The sequence below is a fragment of the Sus scrofa genome, chromosome 7 (genome assembly GCF_000003025.6).
Source record: "Sus scrofa isolate TJ Tabasco breed Duroc chromosome 7, Sscrofa11.1, whole genome shotgun sequence".
In the NCBI taxonomy this organism is placed as follows: Eukaryota; Metazoa; Chordata; class Mammalia; order Artiodactyla; family Suidae; genus Sus; species Sus scrofa.
The window spans coordinates 93607934-93629525 of NC_010449.5; the positions used below are offsets into that span (position 1 = coordinate 93607934).

Genomic DNA, 21592 nt, shown 5'->3' on the forward strand with positions numbered 1-21592 from the left:
AGCCAGGCCCCCTGCTCCCCATCAGGACTCCAAAGTGAGAACTGAAAACAGAGGCTCCTGAAAGTCAGGGGCTTTCCCAGGGAGGTTTGTAGAAATCACTCTGTCACGAGTGCGGCGTCTCAGAGACCAGGGGAACCTCCATCTAGCCTTCCCTTCCACAGGCGTGAATGGAGATTCCACTCTGTGCTGGGCACTGGGTACCTCTAGTGATCAACGCTGACCTGAGGCTTCCCTCGTGGGGGAGACAGAGTATACAAATAAATAAATACCAGAGTTCCTGTCCTGGCTCAGTGGTTAACGAATCTGACTAGGAACCATGAGGGTGTGGGTTCGATCCCTGGCCTCGCTCAGTGGGTTAAGGATCTGGTGTTGCCATGAGCTGTGGGGTAGGTCACAGATGTGGCTCGGATCCCGCGTTGCTGGGGCTCTGGCGTAAGCTTGACAGCTACAGCTCCGATTAGACCCCTAGCCTGGAAACCTCCATATGCCGTGGGTGCAGCCCTAGAAAAGGCAAAAAGACAAACAAACAAACAAACAAACAAAAAAACCCACCAAATACCAGCACAGGTAAATGGTGGCGACTGGTGCTCTGAGGGGCAAGAGTGAGGTGCCAGGAGAAGGGCAAGAGTGAGGTGCCAGGAGAAGGGCAGGAGGAATCTGCGGCTTTTCTGGGAAGGTAGCCCCTTGACTAGAGACTTGGAGGATTTGCAGAGACAGAATAAAGTCGTTGGGGCAGAGAGGAGGATTGTAGCAGCAGTGAGACGCGTTTGAAGCTGGCAGTCATGAGTTGCCAGGAGGGCCCCGTCTCCAGTTGTGTGGTGGTATTTACACCAGCAACATTTAGCTACAGGGGTGTAGACTCGGGGAAGGTCTATGTGTAAGATGATTCATCTGTGCCTGGGGTCTTGCTGGAATAGTGCAATGAGGAAGAGAGAAGCAGTGGATTGGAGAGTATTTATAAGGGAGGTTGGATCATTGTAATCCAAGCTGGGTGAGGCGAGACGTGATAAAAAGAAGGTTCTTGGACAGGAAAACTGGTAGGTCTGCTTGAGTCAACTTTGACCGTGGAGCTCTGTCCATTTCCTGGGCCCCTTCAGCGCCGGGCCGCTGACTCTAGAGTAGCCAGGTCCTACTATACCAGAACTAGCTTGAGTTCCCCAGTAGACGGCAGACTTCATGAGAAGAACCCTGTGTATTATGTCCCTGACATTTCACCCAGGGCCCGAGTGGATACTCAGCAGAAATTTGTGAAATGGAAGAAAATCGAAAGCATTATTATCCACTTGTCCTGATGCCTCTTTGTGGGCTGCAGGTAGAGGAACTCTGGAGGTTTCTGAGAATCATCTGAGCTCTGGATGATTCTCAAAGTGGATGTGGCTGGACAAGAAAGACTTGGAGAGGTTTGGGAAACGCTAGTCGTTGAGGAGACTGTTTACTTGATTATTTACCTGGCACCTGCCTTCAGCTCTCACTTTGTCTTTCAGGCTGTCCCGAAGGGAAGAAATTGGAATTTATCACCAGCCTACTGGACGCCCTCACCACTGACATGGTGCAGGCCATTAACTCAGCAGCGCCCACTGGAGGTGGGAGGTGAGAATGTGAGCAGGACTCAGGCCCAGGGGGACGGTGGGGCCCCTGACTTTCCAGGTGCTGCAGGACTCTGGGAGAGTGAGGAGGGTCCGATAGAGCAAGGGCTGGAAGTCGACCCTCTTCCCAAAACCACACAGCTAGGGCCACGTCCCACCTTCTGCCAGAAATCCTACTGCTCCCTCCCCTTTCTAGACTTTGGGAGGTGCTTTGATCTGGCTTGTAGTTACTTGATTAGAGGCACGTCTGGGGGTGTCTGGGGACTTCCAGCACTAGTCTCAGAAATGGACGCATGGGGAGGGGGGAGTTCCCGTCGTGGCTCAGTGGTTAATAAATCCGACTAGAAACCTTGAGGTTGTGGGTTTGATCCCTGGCCTTGCTCAGTGGGTTAAGGATCTGGTGTTGCCGTGAGTTGCAGTGTAGCTCACAGATGCAGCTTGGATCCTGCGTTGCTGTGGCTCTGGAGTAGGCTGGTGGCTACAGCTCCGATTAGACCCCTAGCCTGGGAAGCCCCATGTGCCGTAGGTACAGCCCTAGAAGAGACAAAAAAAAAAAAATAGACACAAGGGAGTGAGAGCCTTGAACGGCAGGAAGAGGGACAGGCCTACGAGGGGGATAGGCAAGGCCTGGAGGGGGTCTGAGGCACTCCGTGGTTTTCTTTTCTTCTGAGAAGGCAGGAGCCTCATGCCATTTTGGAGTTCTGAGAATCCCAAGGGACTCTGGGCAGTGGGATTGGACACTGCCAGAGCCAAATCCACCCTAGCTTAGGAGCTGATGTGCTGGCTGACTGAGGCAGTCCTGACTCAAGGCTGAAATGCCTAGCGGGTCCCCAGTGACTAGCATCTCCAGCACTGACTAATTTGAGCTCATTGGGTCAGTTAGTTGGAGGACCCGTGTATTCATCTGCCTGCTGCTCAGACCCATTAAACGTGCACGGCACACCAAGCATGGGCTCAGGCCTAGACATCTAGGTAGGTGATGGTGTCCCTGCCTTCAAAGAAGGCAGCCTCGTGGGGATACTAGGCTGTGGACAGATGCAAACTGTGTGGTAGGTGCTAGAACTCACAGGTGACAGAACAGATTTGCTCAGTCTGGAGGAGTCAGAGAAGGCTTCCTGGAGGAGGTGACAGCAAAACTGAGTTTTGAAGGATAGGTAGGTCATAGCTAGTAAAAGCAGGAAAGCTGTTCCGGGAAAAAGGAAAGAACATTGTGATGCCAGGAAAGTGCACGTCTGTAGTTGGCCGCGGCTGAGCTGTGGGAGACGGAGGAGAAGGGCTGGAGGAGATGACAGCGGTAGTAGATGACACAGAGGAGGCAGGCGGGAGCCGCGTCCCAAAGGGCCTGTGAGATGTGCTTCCCATTATGAAGCTGGAGGGTGAGGCACAGCAGGGGTGGGGGCAGTTTGGGCTCCAGCAGCAGCAGAGGAAGTACCAGGTGCTTGGCAGGGATGGGCAGCCTGCCTCTGGGCTTACATGGCCCCCAAAGGAGGGAGGATTAGCCCTCCACATCTGCCCAGGGGCCGAGCTGTCAGCAAGGAAGGATGATTGGCCCAGGCCCCCAGACCCCTGGAAGGGCCCCAGTGTGACTGCCTCGGCGGCGATGAAGCAGGACCACAGGGTATGTATCTAGGAGGGGAACCAGGACTCCCAGCTCAGCTGTCAGTGGTTCTGCCTCTGGAGGGACAGAGGAGAGAAGCTGTCCCGAAAATGCACTTTTTATGTCGCATCACCGCCTGTGCAGTGGCTGCCTCGTGGGTTGCCACTCCAGGAAACTGCTTGTCTGGGGAGCTTGCTGTCACACCCGCGTGGTCCTGTGAGCTCTGAGGCTGGTTTCTGGGCCTGCTCTGTTCTGCTCACCCTGTGGACGGGGGCCAGGCCCCCCTCTCCCCGGGAGGAGCACGGCACTAAGTCTGAGAAGATGGAGACAGGGTCTGACAGGTCGACAGATGGGAGCTGCCCAGAGGCAGCCCACGGCGCTCAGCAACTAGGAGTCTAAAATAGAGGAGGCTGTGTCCAGATCTCCAGGAAGAGGGGAGGGGAGGTTATGAAAAGGCATATTCAGTATTATGTGCCTTTTTGTTATTTATGCTTGGAATATGAAAACATACCTGTTGTTTCATGCAAAAATGGGTATGAGCTATTTATGTTTGTTTTAGAAGAGAGGGAAAAAAGAAACAAGAAGGGGGTATGGCCTGAAAAATTCCAGGTCTGGGCGCTTCCCACGCACAGTTGGCCAGGGCTGCCGGCTCTGGCCCACCGCCCAGGGAGCCGGCCTGGTACTTGTACATTGGTTTTAAGGAGATAAGACTTCACCCCTCATCCCATTTGTTTCTGCGAGAGCCCGGCCCTTGAGCCTGGCCTGGCCTCAGCTCTAGGCAGGCCGAGGTGCCAGGGAGAGGACCAAACCTCTCCCAGTGGGGGCCAAGAGCACAGGGGAGCCCCCTGCCATGGCGAGTTCAGTTGGATGCCTTGCCTTTGAATTGCAGGCCCAAGAGGTTTTTACAGAAAATAAAAACTAAGAAGCTTACAAATGCTTTTAATCCCAGTGTGTCCTTAGGGAAGGGATTCCCCCCCCCTTTTAAAAACCCCTCTCTTTTAGGTAAAATATAGAGTTGGGAGAACTCTATAAAAAATATTCTTTCCTAAACATGTTTTTCCTTTTAAGCTCATATGAACTTGACCATGTTTGGTTCTGATGAGAATGAAAGGCTTGAACTGCATTTGGTAATTGTGTTACCTGGAGGCTAGACTTGCAATCAAAAGACAAGATGAATCAAGAAATAGTTTAGGACGCAAGGAAGTGGGGGGTGGGCCTTCAGGGAGAAGGAGACGCAGTTTACAGGGACAGAGCTGGCCCTGGTGTCTGGTTTTCCTGAGTTTAAATCCCTCTTAGATCTCCCTAGTATATTTAGAAGAAGCAAGCCCCGACGCTGACTGGGAGCTGGCCCCGCGGGGTGGGCTGGCAGCCCCACTCGCCTTCACGTTCCTCTCCCTCCCATCATCCCATTCCAGCCAGTCCTTCTCAGATCCTCACATGGACCACGCTCTTGCCTGCCCCAGGGCCTCCATGCCAGCTGCTCCTGCAGCCTCAAATGTGAGTCCCCCATCTTCCCATAGCTGGCCCCGCTGTTCCCTTCTTAGTGACCATCTGGTCTAAACGAGCAGCCCACTCACCCTCTACCACTTCTCCTTAATTCCTTAATTCACAACCTAGTGCTTATTGCTCTCTGATTTTTTTTTTTTTTGGTCTTTTCAGGGTTGCACTCATGGCATATAGAAGTTCCCAGGCTAAGGGTTGAATTGGAGCTATAGCCACTGGCCTGCGCCACAGCCACAGCAACTCCAGATCTGAGCCACGTCTGCAACCTACACCGCAGCTCACGGCAACACCAGATACTTAACCCACTGAGCAAGGCCAGGGATCGAATATCCCGAGTCCTCATGGATATTCGTCTGGTTCATTACTACTGAGCCACAACAGGAATGCCTCTCTGATATTTTATTGGCTTGTGTATTTATAGTCCATCTTATCCCACCCAATGGAAATTTAAGTTCCAGGAGAGAAGCAGCATTTTCTGCCTTCTCCCTCCTGTGTCCCTAGAACGCAGAATAACGCCTGGGACACAGTAAATGCTCAGTAAATACTGTGGGTTTTGTTTTTTTGTTTTTGTTTTTGTTTGTTTGTTTGTTTTGTCTTTTGAGGGCTGTACCTGCAGCATATAAAGGTTCCCAAGCTAGGGGTCTAATTGGAGCCGTAGCCACCGGCCTACACCACAGCCACAGCAACGCCAGATCCGAATCCTGTCTGTGACCTACACCACAGCTCCCAGCAACGCCGGATCCTTAACCCACTGAGCGAGGCCAGGGATCAAACCTGTGTCTTCATGGTTCCTAGTCAGATTTGTTTCCACTGCGCCACAACAGGAACTCCAATAAATACTGTTAAATGAATAAAGAGCCAGAAGGATGGGTGGATAGATGGATGGATCCCTGTAGGATCCAGAGAAGGATGTCTTGATGAGGCCTCCTTATCGTGGCAAGCATCAGAGGGTCCACCAATTCTTTCAAGACTAATTATGAGGCTTGGTCTAGCTCTCAAGTGGTGCTTCTTTGTCACCAGGGCCTCACAATGCCCTGGATGGGACCAAGGGACTTGGGCACCATGTGGACAGACACTGGCCAGGCACTCCTCTATGCTGGAAGAGCAGAGGCACAGGACAGCGCAGCCGGAGCAGGGCTGGGAAAGAGAATTGGGGAATTCTGGCTTCCCGGGCTTGGGCCTTGGCTCTGAATTCAGGCAGAGTTGGGGTTGCAGGCACAAGGTCAAGGAAGCCACACTGGATCTCTCCTGCATCCCTTCAAGGTCTGGCAGCTGAAGCTGGACATCAGCTGGGGCCAGTGGGAAACAGTCCCATTTGGGGACAGTGGGAAGAAGGGACAGGGAGGATGTTTGGACAGAGCAGAAAAGAGGGGGTCTTCTCCCAAAACTGCCAACTGTCAGGCTTGGAGATATCAAACTCTTCCATCTCCACCCACTCCTGGTTCCAACTCTGTGCTGGGTCCTGGGGACACAGTGGAATGAGGGCAGGGTTCCTGGGCTGGAGGAGCTCCTGGGAGAATAGGGATGCAATTGTGGGAGTGCACTAGAAATCCAGCATGTAAGAGTGGCAGATCAGGTCCTGCAGGGACTCGGGGAGGCAGGGCAGGTGAGAGAATCTTTCCATAGGAGGTGACATTTAAGCCCAATTGTGTGGTTGCCAAGGGGGAGGGGGAGGGAGGGGTTGGACTGGGAGTTTGGTGTTGGTAGATGCAAACTATTACATTTAGAATGGATAAGCCGTGACGTCCTGCTGTACAGCACAGGGAACTGTGTCCAGTCCCTTGTGATAGAACATGATGGAAGATAATATGAGAAGAATGTGTATATATGCATGACTGGGTCACTCTGCTGTATAGCAGAAATTGACAGACCATTGTAAATCAACTATAATGAAGATAGATATATGACATAGTAAAAAATTAAAAATAAAAATAAAATTAAGTCCCCTTTTCTCTCACGACCGGGGAAATATGCTGACCTAGATGGACCACAAGGAAAGGGCATATCCCAGCAGAGGGGTCCTGGGGGCGTGAGGTATGAACGTGGCAGGGTCTGTGGAAGGAATGTGAGATGTAAGGTTTGAGCTTGGGAGGCAGGCTGTGGACAGGCCAGAGGTGAGACTGGAGAGAGTTGGGCAGAGCCCAGATCCAGCTGCACCTTGTGACCCACACCAGAGAGGGTAGCCGGGAGCCACGTGATCAGATGGGCATTCCCTGGAAGCCAGGCAGGACTGGGGCTGGGTGGGGCAGGAAGGTCCTTGCAGCCCTCAGGGAGAAAGGTGATGGGAGCATGGACCACAGCTATGGGGGAATGGGTGATTTACTGAAGCGTAAGTAAAGAAAGCAATAGGGTTTGAAGACTTATTAGATGGAGGGAGTGGAAGAGGGGGACGTCTGCTTCTTCTTCTGGCCTTCTAGCCTGATTTAGGGGAAGGCAGTGCTGCCCACATCTAAAAATAGGCAAAGTAGAATGGGGTATCCATGGAAACATCTGTGGCTAGTTCCTGGGAGGGGGCAGCCTGCAGGTATCACTAGATGATAGCTGTTCTCAATGAAGCTTTGCTGAGTGATTGAATTACGCTCTTGGCCCTTTCGGCCCCAGAGATCAGCCTTCCTGTGGCACCCATCGGCATGAATCAGTCCCAAAGGAAGAGTTCTGAGATCCTAGCCGGCAGAGTCTTCTGGAGCAGGGGAACCCTCTCCCTTCTCCTCCCTGCCTTGGAGAAAGTCAGCTTTGGGCGGAGGTGGGATGGGCTGGGCTGCGTGAGCCTCCTGGACCCTTCTGTGGTCCCGCAAGGGGAGACCGTTTTGTCTTGTGGCTTCTTCCTTCCTGCCCAGCGCGGTTACTTGTTGATGGTCTTGCAAGGAAGAGGCTGGAATGTGGCTGACTTGGCATTTCCCAGCCTTACCCTCCCGCACAGCTGCTGGGGCCTGGACCCGACTCCAGATGGGGCCCAGTGGGTCTGCTTGGCTTGGCTCATGCCTCCAGGCCATCCCACCTCACCTTGTTTAAAACTGCTTGGGACAGCAGAATTGGGCCCAAGGTCTTGGCCAGAGCCAGTTTCCTTGTGGTAAATGGGGCTGGCTCTCCAGCTGTGCGTTGCAGCCAAGGCCTGGCGGGCTGAGGCTGCAGAAGCAAAACGGAGCAGGCTGCAGGAGAAGGGCGGCACCTGCCACCTCTTAATTTGGGAGAAGACTCAGTGGGGCCCGTCCAGGGAGGGACCTGGCTCTGGTGGTTTTCCTTATCCCCGGAGGCAGGAGGCAATGAGATGGCCACCCGGACAGCTCAGAGGCAGGGCTGACACCAGCATTTTACTGTGTCTCTCTACACCATATCTGAGGAACCTTGGATCCTCTACACACCCAATAAGCCCTTTCAATAGAAGTGGAATTTTACCTGTAGGGAGGCCCATAGCAAGTACCTGACATCACTGTTAACTGATCTTAAGGAACCGTCAGACTCTCTAACGTGGGGTCCCCAGCCTCTGGCTGATGAGCAGCATGGAATTCCAGTGGTCTTATCCCAGTGGGATCTATATGCCAGTGGAAGAGAGGGGTTGGGAGTCTGATGGCTATGTAATCTTATGAATGAGAGTCCAAGTGGCCAGTATTTTCTTTTTCTTTTTTTTTTTCCCAAAAATTAATTAAATGGAGTTCCTGTCATGGCGCAGTGGTTAACGAATCCGACTAGGAACCATGAGGTTGAGGGTTCGATCCCTGGCCTTGCTCAGTGGGTTAAGGATCCGGCATTGCTGTGAGCTGTGGTGTAGGTTGCAGATGTGGCTGGGATCCTGCATGGCTGTGGCTCTGGCTTAGGCCAGTGGCTACAGCTCCGATTCTACCCCTAGCCTGGGAACCTCCATATGCCGTGGGAGCGGCCCAAGAAATGGCAAAAAGACCAAAAAAAAAAAAATAATAATTTTTATTGAAGAGTCTTTGCAATATCGTGTTAGTTTCAGGTGTACAGCAAAGTGATTTTGTTATACATCCGTGTACATCTATTTTTCTCAGATTCTTTTCCTTCATAAGTTATTACAAACTATCGAGTGTAGTTCCCTGTGCTATACAGTAGGTCCTTCTTGGTTCTCTGTTTTCCATACAGTAGTGTGTATATGTTCATCCCACACTCTTGATTTATCCCTCCCCCAGGTTGGCAGTGTTTTTCAAGGGTACTTCTAGAAAACTGCAAGAGCTGGAAGGATCAGTGGGGTGCGGCTTTGAGGTCAGGGGTAAATTGTGGGGAGTCCAGCTGTGATGGACAGAACCAAGACTGCCGGAGAGGTTCCTGGAAATCCGGGGAGGCCCTTCTGCCTCACCCCATCCAGCACTCCCCTGGGAAAATCAGAGCTTCTCCTTGGTTACCAGAGGCCTCTCCTGTCTTCTTTCAGACATTCCCAGTGCTGGTTTGGCTCGCTCAGGACCCCAGACAGATCTCAGTCTGAACTGGTTCTTGCATGAAGCTCAGTATGTTTGGGACTTAAGGCTGTTGTGAAGCCAGAAACCTCATTTTCAGAGGTTTGCACCAGATGCCTTCAGTCTTTTTTTTTTTTTTTTTTTTTCATTGCTATTCTGCTCTGTTGGAAACATGAAAATTACCGCCATGAAAACCCCCTCCCAGTTACTGTCTTTTGTCTCAGCCTATCTTCTTCCTGGAAGGTTCACACTTAAACATTCTTCTGGTGCCATGGCTAGAGTTTCCTTCCCTCTCAACAAGGGTTCTTAAGTACATGACCTTGGATGAGGTTTAGGGAGTCCACTAAACCCCTCAAACCTGTAGAGGTCTGAGTGCATGTGCATTTTATAAAGAGGGACTATGGCTTCATTTAGGTTCTCTGAGGGTCCTTGATCCCCCAAAACTAAGGGGGGATCCTCGCCTTCAGTGCACTTGGAGCTTGACCTGGAGAACCATTGGATTCCAAAGGAGGACCCTAGTGCTGCCCAGCTACGCACGGAGAGCCAGGGGCCGGGAAGGCACAGCAGGGGGATTCTGGAAGCCAAAGGAGGTCAGAAGCAGACAGCCTCGCCCCGGCTGAGAAGGGGCAGGGGGAGGCAGGCCCCTCAAGCACCACAGGCAGCCCACCCTCAGAGGACTGTCCTGGGGGAGCGCCCTCGGAGCCAGGGGAGTGGGCTGCTGGGTTGGGGATGTGCAGGGGTGTAGCAGACAGAACTGCACGCTGTTCTGGGCCAGGAGGTCCTGCTGGGAACGAGATGGGCAGGAACACGGTTCTCCAGACAAGGGAGACAGGGAAGGGCAGGGAGAAGGAGCAGAAGCCAAATGACAGTCCCTCTGGCATGAGAGGAAACTCTCAGAGGCAGCGGAGTGGAGAGAAGAGCTGGTTCTTGCCGCCGCTGCCGAGGAGCCCAGAGGAGGGTGCGGGGAGCTCCATCAGTGGAGTCGCTGAGAACGGGACGGGGCCGGAGCCCCAGGAACCCGTGTTGCAGGCAGCAAGCCTCTCCTGGCAGGGCCTCTGGGCGGGATGACCTCATCCCTTCCCGTCTCAGCGACTGAGGCTTTATTATTCCAGCCTCTAGGTAGACGTTACGCTATGCGGAGCCTAAAGGTTAAAGGAAGAGCCGCCGTCGCCGGGGGCGCTCGCGGGCCCCTCACGGGAGGGGCTGAGGGGGAAAGCCTCTGACTGCCTCCCCTGGCCACCTAGGAAAGCCCGGGTGGGAGTAGCTGGAGCGCCTCCCCTGGGCCACCCCTGGCTCTCCCCCACCGCCTGGGTCCTCCCTCCTGCTCCTGCGAGCATCCTGACAGGAGTTTTCTGCTGCCCGCCTGGTGTATATACCCTGCAGGCTCCAGAGCGAATGTTGCAGCGAAAATCGAAAATCGAGGCGGCTTAAACCCACCCAAATACCATGTACGGGCAGAGACAACGGTTTGAGTCCTGCCTCTTTGAAAGCCCTTCCGAGGCTGGTGTCTATGACAGACCTAGCAGAGTCCCCAAGATCCGGAGGCAAGCGGTCCCTCATACCTTTCTGGATGAGGTCCTACTGGCAGATCCACGCACTGTGCTCTCTTGGAATTGGAATTAGCTGGGGTGCCTGGCTTTATTTTGGTAATGAAACTGCTTTTTCCCTAAAGGGTGAGGTCCCTTGGGGGACGGAAGGGGAGGGAGTTTCCCTGCTCATTCATAGGGGAGGGGTCAGTGATGGTCCCCTTCCTTCTGGAAGATTCAGCAGATCCCAGAGAAGAACCTCAAAGCACTGGCAATTGCCTTGACTATTCTTCTTGCTGGGTACAGGTTCTGAATGTCCCGGCAGGCCCTGAATCCCTGGTCTAGGATCCCTGTGTGACAGTAAGCTCCTCTGCCCGGGCTTCTGACCTGTGGTGGTCACATGGTCTGTCCCAGTGCCCTGCAGACTGAGTATTTGTATGTCTGAGCCTCCAAACCTCAGCCTTCGTCCCCCAATCATGGGAAGGGCTTTAAACACAAGGGCCTGGACCACAATGACTCAGTGCCAGGGCCTGGGAGCAGGAGCCCCGGGACTCATGTGCTCTGTTCTCTTGGCCACAGACCCCAGTCACCACCCGCCCACCGGAACAGACCCAGCATTGGCCTTAAAAGTTGTAAAGATTAGCCAGCACCCTGAATCCTTTTGGGGGCAGGGGGAGATGAGAGCTGAGAAAGATGGATGGGTAGGCCTTGCGTTCATTACACATGCAGGCATTGCTCTTGTCACCTCACAGTCACCACGCATGCATGGGCTGTGTTAGATGTGGTTACCACTGGGCATCTCCACACCAGGAAGCTTTCGTGGCTGCCCTCATCTGGTGCTTCTCAGCAGAATCCCCTGGGGGTTCTCATAAACATGTGGCTTCTTGGGTTCACTCCAGATCCTGCCTTAAAACTTCTATGTGGAGACACTGGGGCTTTATTGGTCTGGACCTGCCTGCCGTGAACCTCTGTGTCCATCTCAATTGCCTTCTTCTCTCATTCCTGCTGCTCCCGGTACCCGACAGGGGTGGCTCAGGGGAGCTTCACACTTCACGTTGAGTTGTCACGGCCCTGTCTCACGTTTTGGGCTCTGTCTCACCAAGACAGGAACCAGTTTGAAGCCTCCTGTTTTGGAAGCCATCCCCGGACCTGGCCTGGCACTGGGTGGGTGGTGCAGGCTCTGGGCCCCCTTGCCCATGGTCACGTTCATTTTGGAGTCACGTCCATGTGTAATGGGCAGTTTGTCTGACAGCAGCACTAGGCTCGGAGAAGGACTCCTTGGAGCCCTGTGGTTTTCTCAGGTGAATGAAACCCAGCCAGTGTGTCTTGAACGCCCATCTTGTACGAGAACATTCCTGGCTCTGGGGGAGGGTGTGACAAGTTCACCGACTGGGGGACCCCTGAGAAATGAATCGTCCCATCTCGGGGCGCAAGAGGGCAAGGATGGCTTCATTCTGGCACAGGTGGAGCGGGGATGGGCGGTCCTTGGCTCGGAGGAGCCGGCAACGCAGTCACCTGCATTGTGGTGGCGCTGATGGTTCCTGCAGGACCCTGAGTGGTGTGCTCTGGGGTGGGGTTGTCTGCCCGTGGCCCAGGTTCTCGGAGCCAGACCCCAGCCACACCCTGGAGGAGCGAGTGGTGCACTGGTACTTCAGCCAGCTGGACAGCAACAGCAGCAGCGACATCAACAAGCGCGAGATGAAGCCCTTCAAGCGCTACGTGAAGAAGAAAGCCAAGCCCAAGAAATGTGCCCGGCGCTTCACCGACTACTGTGACCTGAACAAGGACAAGGTCATCTCGCTGCCCGAGCTGAAGGGCTGCCTGGGTGTCAGCAAAGAAGGTGAGTGCTCACCTGTGCTCCTGGCCCTCCAGGCCCTGCCTCTCCCAGGCCCAGGGCCCAAGGGCTCTCATAGTAGGCGACCTCCCAGGTCTGAGTTCATTCAGCTACTCACTCACTAGGAGTGTGTTACGCTTCGTGCTAGACGCCTGACACAGTGGGGGGCAGGGGTGGATGAGGCCCCTTCTTTCCCTACCGTGGAGGCAGAGCCTACGGTATTTACACACACTGTGCTGAGTGCGATGAGGGTGTATGAGGATACGCCAGGCTGCAGTGACAAGTGGAACCACACAGGTAATGGCTCAGTGTAGTGGGAGTTTGTTTGTCTTGCCCTTGTAATAGTTCACCACAATTCCAGATCCTGGCGTGTGTGTGTGGGGGGGGGGAATGAGATGGGGGTTGTTCCATGAGCCGTCACTTTGAGATGCAGCCGGAGAAGGACTCTGCCATCCTCACTGTGTGACATCTAAGGTCACCCTTGGGGTCACTTCCCTTCCTGGGCAGCCGGATGGCATAAAGCCTGGAGCAGTGCATGTGGGGCGGGGTTGACAGGCCAGTCTTGGAAGTGACATACATCCCCTGTCTTATTTCACTGGCTGGAACCAAGTCACTGGACCAGACCCCACAGTAGGGAGGGCTGGGGTCCCGGGAAGAGGAGCAGAGCATGGATTCTGGTGGACCCCTGACTGGCCTGTCCCAGGGGCGCAAGTACCGAGTATCGTAGGAACGTAATGGACGTGGGGCACCTCCAGTAGCTCAGGGGCAGACAACCTCGGAAAACTGCGGGAAGGGAGTGACACCTAAACCAGGGCTCAGCAAACCGTGGCCCCTGGGCCCCGTCTAGGCCACGGCCTGTTTCTGTACAGCCTGTGAGAGCCAAAAGTAGTTTCTGTATCTTGAAAGAGCCATACTTTTCAAAAAAGAAGACTGTACAGCAGAGACGGGTGTGTGTTGTACGTGGCCTGCAAAGCCAAGGTACTTCCTGTCTCGCCTCAGAGGTAAGTGTGCTGCCCTGGCTTCCCGTCAAGCCCTGGGCCTTGGGTAGGAGGCGGCGGAGCAGAGAGGCCGAGGGAGGCGCCGGGGGTCTGCATTGAGGCACATGAAGAGTGAAGCCGCAGAGGTGAGGGAGCAGAGTCTTAGAGGAGCGAAAGGCTCTCACAGTGACTGAGACCCGTGTTTGAAGACAGGAGGAGAGAGGAGGTGGCGGGAAGGAAGGTGAGAGAGATTTGACTTCATGAGTGCAGAGGGAAGCTGGTGAAGGGATTTAGGCAGAGAAACCGTAGCAGCCGTTTTGCTTAAACATTGTTTTGATGCGCTGTGGGGGATGGATTGGGGAGGAGCGAGCAGAGTGCCCAGGAGGAGGCGGTGGCACTGTCCAGGGAGGAGGTGACCGAGGCCCCAGTGAGGGGGAGCACAGTGGGGGACACAGAGTGGTGAGTGGCTGTGAGCTGGGTAGACGGTCAGGGCTTGGTGACAGTGTGGTTAGAGGGGTGAAGTTGGTTGGGGCCACTGGCGGCTGGGTCCACTCCCTGAGATGGGCACCATGGGAGGAAGAACGTAGGGGGATGGGGAAGAGGGCGAGGATGGCGTGGACGTGTCACGATGGATGCGCCCAAAGGATTAGCAGGTGTGCAATGCAGGCGAAGGGTCTGGGCTGAAGGTGCCATTCTGGATGGTGCTGACATATTTGAAATGGCAGCTTTGGAAAAGGTGAGATTGCCTCGCTGGAGACATAAGGCCTTTTCCTTGTTCTAACCCTCACTTGATGGATGGTGTGAACTGAAAAGGTGGCTTGGGAAGTGGCTGCATTACCTCCAGATACCCAGTCTCAGGACCTGCCCTCTCCATCACGGGGTTCTGGCCCTGGTTCTAGGACATGTGACCCTGGGCGAGTGACCTCATGGCTCTGGGCACTTCTGTCCGATGATGAAGCCTCTCTTTGTTCCTGCTACACTGAGTCCCCAGGACATAGTGCAGTGTCATGGGTCCACCCTGCCTCAGCCACAGACTAGCTCTTTCACCCAAGTACAAACTACACAGCCCTCCTGGGTTTCAGTTTCACCTGTTGGCTGGAAAAACTGTAGTAACTACCCCATAAGGCTGTCATTGGTTCAACGGGACAGTGAGTCAAAGCAGTTCTCATAGCGCCTGAGACATTGGCGGAGCTCAGTGGAAGTTCAGTAGTGCTGCTCTCAGAAGCACTCATCACACTGCATTGCAATGCTCTCTCCTGATTCTCCCCTGAAGCTGTGGACCCTGTCTTCTCAATTCCTAAGCTCAGGTAGCCCCAGTCCTCAGGTGGCAGTGCATTAAGTCCTTGTCAAGTGACGAAAGAATGGGAGAGGGGGTTGTCCCATGTGATGATGTTACCCTTTGATGCACTTGGACTTGGTGCCCGTTTCTCAGAGCCCAGGCAGAGGGCGGGTATTGGAAAGAGATGACCCAGTGTTGGTGTGGACCAGGCTCGCCCAAGAGCACTTCTGGGCTCCGTGGTTGGAATCACAGAGCCATGTGGTGACTCTGCCCTCTGTCCGCTTCCCGTGCTGGTAGTTCAGGTCAGCACAGCACACAGGAGCCAAGGGAGGCTGAGTGTGGTGACCTCGGGTCCATGGAGCTCAAGAAGCTCCCTAGCTGTGCTCTGAAGCTTTGCCAGGCACCCGAAGGAAGCATCCAGCTCTGTCACTTACTAGCCCTGTAATGTTAGTAAGCTACCTGACGTCTCTGAGCCTCAGTTTCCTCCTCTGCAAAATGGAGCTGGTAGTATTTGCCTCACAGATTTGGTGTGACGATTTCACAAGTTGGTGCCTATGAAGAACTTGGCCTGGTTCCTGGTTCGTGGTGAATGCACATGAGAAATTTGGAGGCTGGCTGCCGGCAGCTCCCCTGGGTCTCTGCTCTGGGGAGCAGCAGAAAAGCCACTTGAGTGGATGGTGCAAAGGGAATGGAGAGACGTCAGTCATCTGGTGTCATGTGGTGCCCTCTGGTGGGCTGAGAGGGGCTTGCATCCCAAGTGGGGGGTGGAAGTCAGCTGGGGGGTGGACCCGGAGTTTGGGGGTGAATATAGCCTTGGACGAGGGACCAGATTTTTGGAAACGCCTTGTGAACACAGGGGATTTTGTTTGTTTTTTTTTGCTTTTTACCCACCAGACTCCACACTGGGGAGCCAAGTTCTCTGCATAGCATTCTGAGGACCGGGCCTCTTTCTAAACTGGTCCTTGCCAGCTTATAAAACAGCATCATCAGGATTAGCCACCATGCTGTGAGGCAGGCAGGATGCAGACATGTTCCTCCATTTAAAAAAAAAAAAAAAAAAAAAAAAAAGAAGGGCAGCTGTCCCTTGAATGGTCCAGAGATGGCACCTGCCGCTGCTCAGGCCTTTTCTCTCCCGCCTTTCTTAGTGGTTAAAAGCATGGTTCTGGAAGCAGGCAGCCAGGTCTGAGTTTGTTTCACTATGTAAAAGCTATGCCATTGCCAAACCTCAAATGAGGATAATTTTTTTTTTTTTTCCTGTATCTGTGGCACGTGGAAGTTCCTGGGCCAGGGATCGAACCCGAGTCACAGCAGTGACTCAAGCCACTGGAGTGACAACACTGGATCCTTAAGTTGCTGTGCCACACGAGAACTCCAAAATGGGGATAATCCGATGATTTTATTAGAACCACATAAAATTGCTCTGAGGATGAAGTGATATGACTTGGTAAAGGGATTTGTGAGATAAGGCTTCGACGTGAGAGCTGGTTACTGCTGGCCGGACATGTTCTCCCTTGAGTCTCAGCCTGGTGGGCAGGACTATTGGAGGTTCCTCTGTATGTGCAGAACTTTCCACTCACCCCTAGAGAAGCAGCTGCTGGCTGGAGCAGGCAAAAGTGGGATGCAGAGCCTGGCACCCTGGCTCTGTCACGTCCTACCTGTCTGCCTTGGGCCTGTCACTCTATCTTTCAAGTTTGTTTCCTTGTCTGTGAAATTGGATATACCTGTGCCCCACCCGCTCCCGTGTTCTATCTTTTCTTCTTGGATCTTAAGGAGTGTTAGCCTTACTGGGGGGCGGATGAGCTGAGCGTGGCGGTGGATTCTCACAGCACTTCCGCAAACCTCAGAGCCTTTTCTCTAGGAATTCAGTTGCTCCTCGAGGCAATCCTATGAGAGGCAGAGCAGAAGCAGTGCAGCTGTGGCCCAAATTCCTGTTCCAGAGTCTGAGCCAGAGGGGTTAAGAGGTGTTCACAGAGTCCACAGCCTCTAGGGGCCATGTGGAGCTGGCCCAGTTGTTGTGTGCTGGGCTCCCAGCTCCGTGCTCCTCCCTTAGGAGACCTGGGCCCTGCAGAACCTCCCAAACCCATCAGCACCCCATGGGGTAGAGTGGGTGTTAGCTGAACAGGCCTTGGACCTTGGTTAAGCTACTCAACTGCTCTGAGCCTCGGTTTCCAGATTTAAGTGAAGGGGCCAGGCCAGATGATTGCTGAGATTCCTTCCATCCAACATCCTGGCACTTGGAGAGACAAAACCCAAGAAAGTTATGCAAATGACCATCAGCAACAAAGCCCCTCTCAGCTCACAAGGGGCAGGCGGCCTTAGGGAAAAAGGACTTAGTTTAAAGGTGTTGAGAGTTCCCGTTGTGGCTCAGTGGGTTAAGAACCCTACATAGTATCCACGCAGATGCAGGTTTGATCCCTGGCCTTGCTCAGTGGGTTAAGGATCCAGCGTTGCCCCAAGCTGCAGCGTAGATTCCAGACATGGCTCAGATCTAGCATTGCTATGGCTGTGGCGTAGGCCGGCAGCTGCAGCTCCAATTTGATCCCTAGCCCAGGAACTTCTATATGCCTCAGATGTGGCCTTAAAAAGAAAAGAAAAAAAAAAAAAGTGTTGGCCAGCAGTGGGCTCACCCAAGCAGAACAGGAGGCATTGCTACACTACCTCTGGCTCTTCCCCAAACTCCCTCTTTGTCCTGGGGTTAAAAGGGGACAGGAGCCCTGGCTTCAAAGAAGCCCTACCAGTTCTCCCTGTCAGGGGCACTCAAGAATCTGATATTCCTGTTTGTTGCAGGTGGTAGTTTTGGCATCTTCCCTCAGGGAAAAGGAACAGCCACAAACCCATTCAGTGAGTTGCCTTTTTTCTGGGGTCCCTTTGATGGACCCCTGAATGCAACTTTGGGAGTGCAGTGGGAGTGTTGGGACTGGCCAAGTTACTGAGGCTCCCATGTTCTTTTTTTTGGCTGAGGACACAAGAGAAAGTTGAGTCAGCACAACAAGGACCATCCCCAACTATAAACAGGCACCTACCACTTCCGCCCCAGTCCCGGGTGGAAAGGCTGGCATCTGGGTGGGATGGTTGGCACAGAGTGCACAGAGCCTCCTGTACTTAGTAGGCAGAGCCTCATTCTCCCAAATGCCAAACTTGCTGCCGTTGCCTTTGTGATGCCTCATGGTGGCAAAGGGTGGGCTGGTAAAACATGGGCTTTTCTGCAAGTTCAGGCTACCTGTGTCTAACAGTAGGTGGGAGAGGCTGCTCAGGTGAGGAAATTGACATGTGGACTTGGATTTCTCAGAAACTCAACTCTTTTTTTAATTTTTTAAAAATTCTTTTTGGATTTTTAGGCCTGCACCTGTAGCATATGGAGGTGCCCAGGCTAGGGGTTGACTGTTGACTCAGAGCTGTAGCTGCCAGCCACAGCCACAGCCACAGCAGTGCTAGATCTGAGCCGCGTCTTCGTACACCACAGTTCACGGCAACGCCAGATCCTTAACCCACTGATGGAGGCCAGGGATGGAACCCGCATCCTCATGGGTACTAGTCGGGTTTGTTACCACTGAGCCACGACGGGAACCCCCCTCACAAACTCAACTCTTAACTTCTTGCTTACACCTCCCCTTCCCAGTAGGACGCCTCGTCTAAGGCGCAGAAAACCAAAGGGCAGGCGGAGACCCGGGAGGCAGGATGGCGCATCGGACACCTAACCTTCAACGTTGCCCACGGCCCAGCCACACCCCCACGTAACCTAAGTGGTGCCCACCGTGTTTGCACTTTTAATAACTCTTCCTCGTGTGTTCTCTTTTGGGTTTCATTTTTCAACACCAGTATCTAACACCACAGTGGGAAAAGGAAAGGGAAGAAAGACTGTGCTCTCTTTTATTGTTAAGTTTTTGGATCTGCTACTGACAACTTTTAGGGGATTTTTTTTTGGGGGGGGAGGGAGGGTCTTGTTGGGACTAAGACAGAGATTTATATACTGTATATAAATATATATGTAAATTGTATAGTTCTTTTGTACAGGCGTTGGCATTGCTGTCTGTTTTCTCCCCCTCTCTGGGTCGTCGGGGCGCTGGATACATGGCCTGGTTCGCTGGAACCCAGGACTCCATCCCTGGCACGCTCGGATTCCCTTTGCAGATGGACCCCTGTCCTTAGAGCGCAGACTCCATTGGTTCTTTCCTGGTGGGAGGAGGGTGCCGCTTCCAGCCGCAGCTGTGGGAGCTGGCAAGCCGCTTGCTGGTTGACCTACCCGAGGAGGTTGGGTGAGGGACAGATGTGAGCAGCCCCTGGAGGGAGGGCCGTGGCCGGCACAGGCACCCGTGCCCAGGAATCCCCACATCCAGCCCCCCCGAGTGGCCCAGGCTGGGTGACTGCCCAGGGTCCTGGTCTGCTGAGCCAGTTGTCCTCGAAGGATCTGTGTTAGGCTTGAAACATTTCCACCCATGGTTAGCAGCTAGTTCATGTGAAGCACGAGAGGGGAGGCAAAGAGGAGACAGCCACCCAGCGGGGGCTTTTATTTAGTAGCTGTGTAGTAGCGGAGCAGCCGGGGGAGAGGACGGAAGACCTGCGCTTCTCACGGCCTGCACACCCCAAATGAGGCTTCCCGAGACAGCTTCCAGGTTTTCTTCTTTTTCTTTGTAGGGCTGCACCTGCAGCATATGGAGGTTCCCAGGCTAGGGGTCGAATCGGAGCCACAGCCACGCAGGATCCAATCTGTGTCGGAGACCTACACCACAGCTCACGAAAACACCAGATCCTTAACCCACTGAGTGAGACCAGGGGTCTAACCAGCAACCTCATGGATCCTAGGGCTTGTTAACCACTGTGCCACAAGGGGAACTCCCGAGACCAGGCTTTTCTTCCACTCTCCTTCCTCTGTCCTCTGCTGTCCTCTGGCCGTTGGAAGCCTGAGGGAGGATTGAGTCAGTCACCTTGTTGGTAACTCAGCCTTTAAAAAAAACCCAATACTGAAGCTTTTCCTCTTCCTTTAAATGCTTTTAAAGGCATCCAGGCTTGAGGCCAATTCCAGAACAAAACTCATCTTGGGCCTCCCACTTCTGCCTCCCCTAGAAGTGCCTGAGTAAGAACCCAGCTGTGGGGAAATGCCAGCCTCGCTTCCCATTGGTGTTTTCCTGGGATTCCCATGTGGGCTGCCCAGCCTTTGGGTCAGACGCCACCTCCCTCTGCCCAGGTCACCATGCCCATCCCACAGCCATCAGCCAGAGAGCAACAAGGGACACTTAGCGCCCCTTCCCGTGGACAGCCTTGGTGGCAGCAGGGGGGACAGGTAGCCCGGGACTGGTGCTTCTATGGATTATTGTCGGAAATCTGGCCGCATCGCGTATCCCATCCCAGGATTCCATCCTTTGGCGGAAGAAGGCGCTTGCTGTCCCCGTGAAAGTCCTAGGGGTTATCTCAGGGTGACTGGAGGCCCCATCCCGACGTGGTAGGGTGGACAGGGTGCCCTTGTCTGTTAGCCGGGACCGGAAAGCTGGGCCTGCTGGGGCGGGATGGACCGTCCAGGAGACTCCGGCCCCGAGGAAGCACCTCGCTGTAGCAAGTCAGAATCTCCCCCGGGCATCTTCTCTCTCACACATGCCTGTGAGGCCGGGTCGTGTGGTTTTCCTTTGTGAGGAGGGAGGGAGACTATTTGTAGCTTCTTTTATAAAAAATAAAAACGAGTAAACCTTTGTGGCTGTTGCTTCTTTCTTTGGGTGGCGTCCTCGGATGGGACGGTTTCACTCCCTTCAAAGGGGAGCTGCTTGGGCGCCCGGGGGTCCTCCACGCTGACCTGGGGCGGGCCAAGGTGCTAGACCAGAGCGGAACCCAGGAGGACCCATGAGGTGGCACCAGGCTTTCCTACGAGGACATCCACCCCCTAAGCCCTCACTGGTGTCGGCGCCCTCTTTGTCATGCTCCCTCTTTCCTGCCCCCAGCGCAGCTGCCCCCACAAACCATCACCGGAAGGTGGTGGATGTCGCCGGCAGTGCTTTGTGGGCAAGGCTGAGGGTTGCCCCTTCCGTGGCTTCAGGCTGGTGGGGGTGGGCACAGTGGCTGGGATTCGATCCCAAGACCCTGGGCTGGGAAGGCAGCTGTGGACAGAGAGCAGGCCCCCAGTGGGGCTCACGCCGTCTCTGCCCCAGTTCTGTGGGGCACATATCAGATCAAGGCTGCTGGTCTGGTTCACATTGTGGAGGCCTTCGGTGTGGGGCTGCAACAGAGATGAGCCTCTAGACTATTCCCTGTGATGGGCATCTTTGCCGTTTCCCCCCTCTCCATATGCAGCTGTCCCTAGATATGGCTTCCTTACGAGCCTCTGAGAGCCTCCTTTTGCCACCTCTGTCCCCTTGTCCGTGGCAGGTGAACAGAGACAATCTCCTTGAAAAATTCTTTCCGGAGTTCCCGTCGTGGCTCAGTGGTTAACGAATCTGACTAGGAACCATGAGGTTGCGGGTTTGATCCCTGGCCTTGCTCAGTGGGTTAAGGATCCGGCATTGCTGCGAGCTGTGGTGTAGGTCGCAGACATAGCTCAGATCCCACGTTGCTGTGGCTCTGGCGTAGGCCGGTGGCTATAGCTCCGATTAGACCCCTAGCCTGGGAACGCTATGTGCCGAGGGAGTGGCCCTCAAAAGGCAAAAAAATAAAAATAAAAAAAATTCTTCCCAACCCTTCCTCCAGCGCTGACACTGTGCTGCTGTGTCCACAGGCCCTGAAATCCTTACTCACCCGGCTTGGTGTGACAGGCATCTTTATACCTGTGTCACAGGTGTGGGCGCAGCCCCGGAAGTTCAGTGGCATCCAACTGGGAAAGGCAGCGCGGGGGATCACCCTCAGAGCTTCTGCTCCAGGCCCAGAGCTCTGCCCACTCCCCAGCTGCCTTCCTG

The 21592-nt window shown here is 54.1% G+C and overlaps 1 protein-coding gene across 4 annotated transcripts in view; it reads left to right on the forward strand.

Moving 5' to 3' along the window:
* Nucleotides 1-20399, forward strand: part of SMOC1 (SPARC related modular calcium binding 1) — a 148269-nt gene extending 127870 nt beyond the window's left edge. For 2 of the 4 annotated variants that reach the window (XM_021099408.1, XM_021099410.1), the window contains exons 10-12: nt 1485-1590; nt 12220-12464; nt 18334-20399. In XM_021099408.1, coding sequence (XP_020955067.1) covers nt 1485-1590; nt 12220-12464; nt 18334-18350 — 368 coding nt within the window. In that variant the 3' untranslated portion in view covers nt 18351-20399. The remainder of the gene's footprint in view (nt 1-1484; nt 1591-12219; nt 12465-18333) is intronic. The other 2 variants (XM_021099409.1, XM_021099411.1) reach the window with 1 other exon arrangement.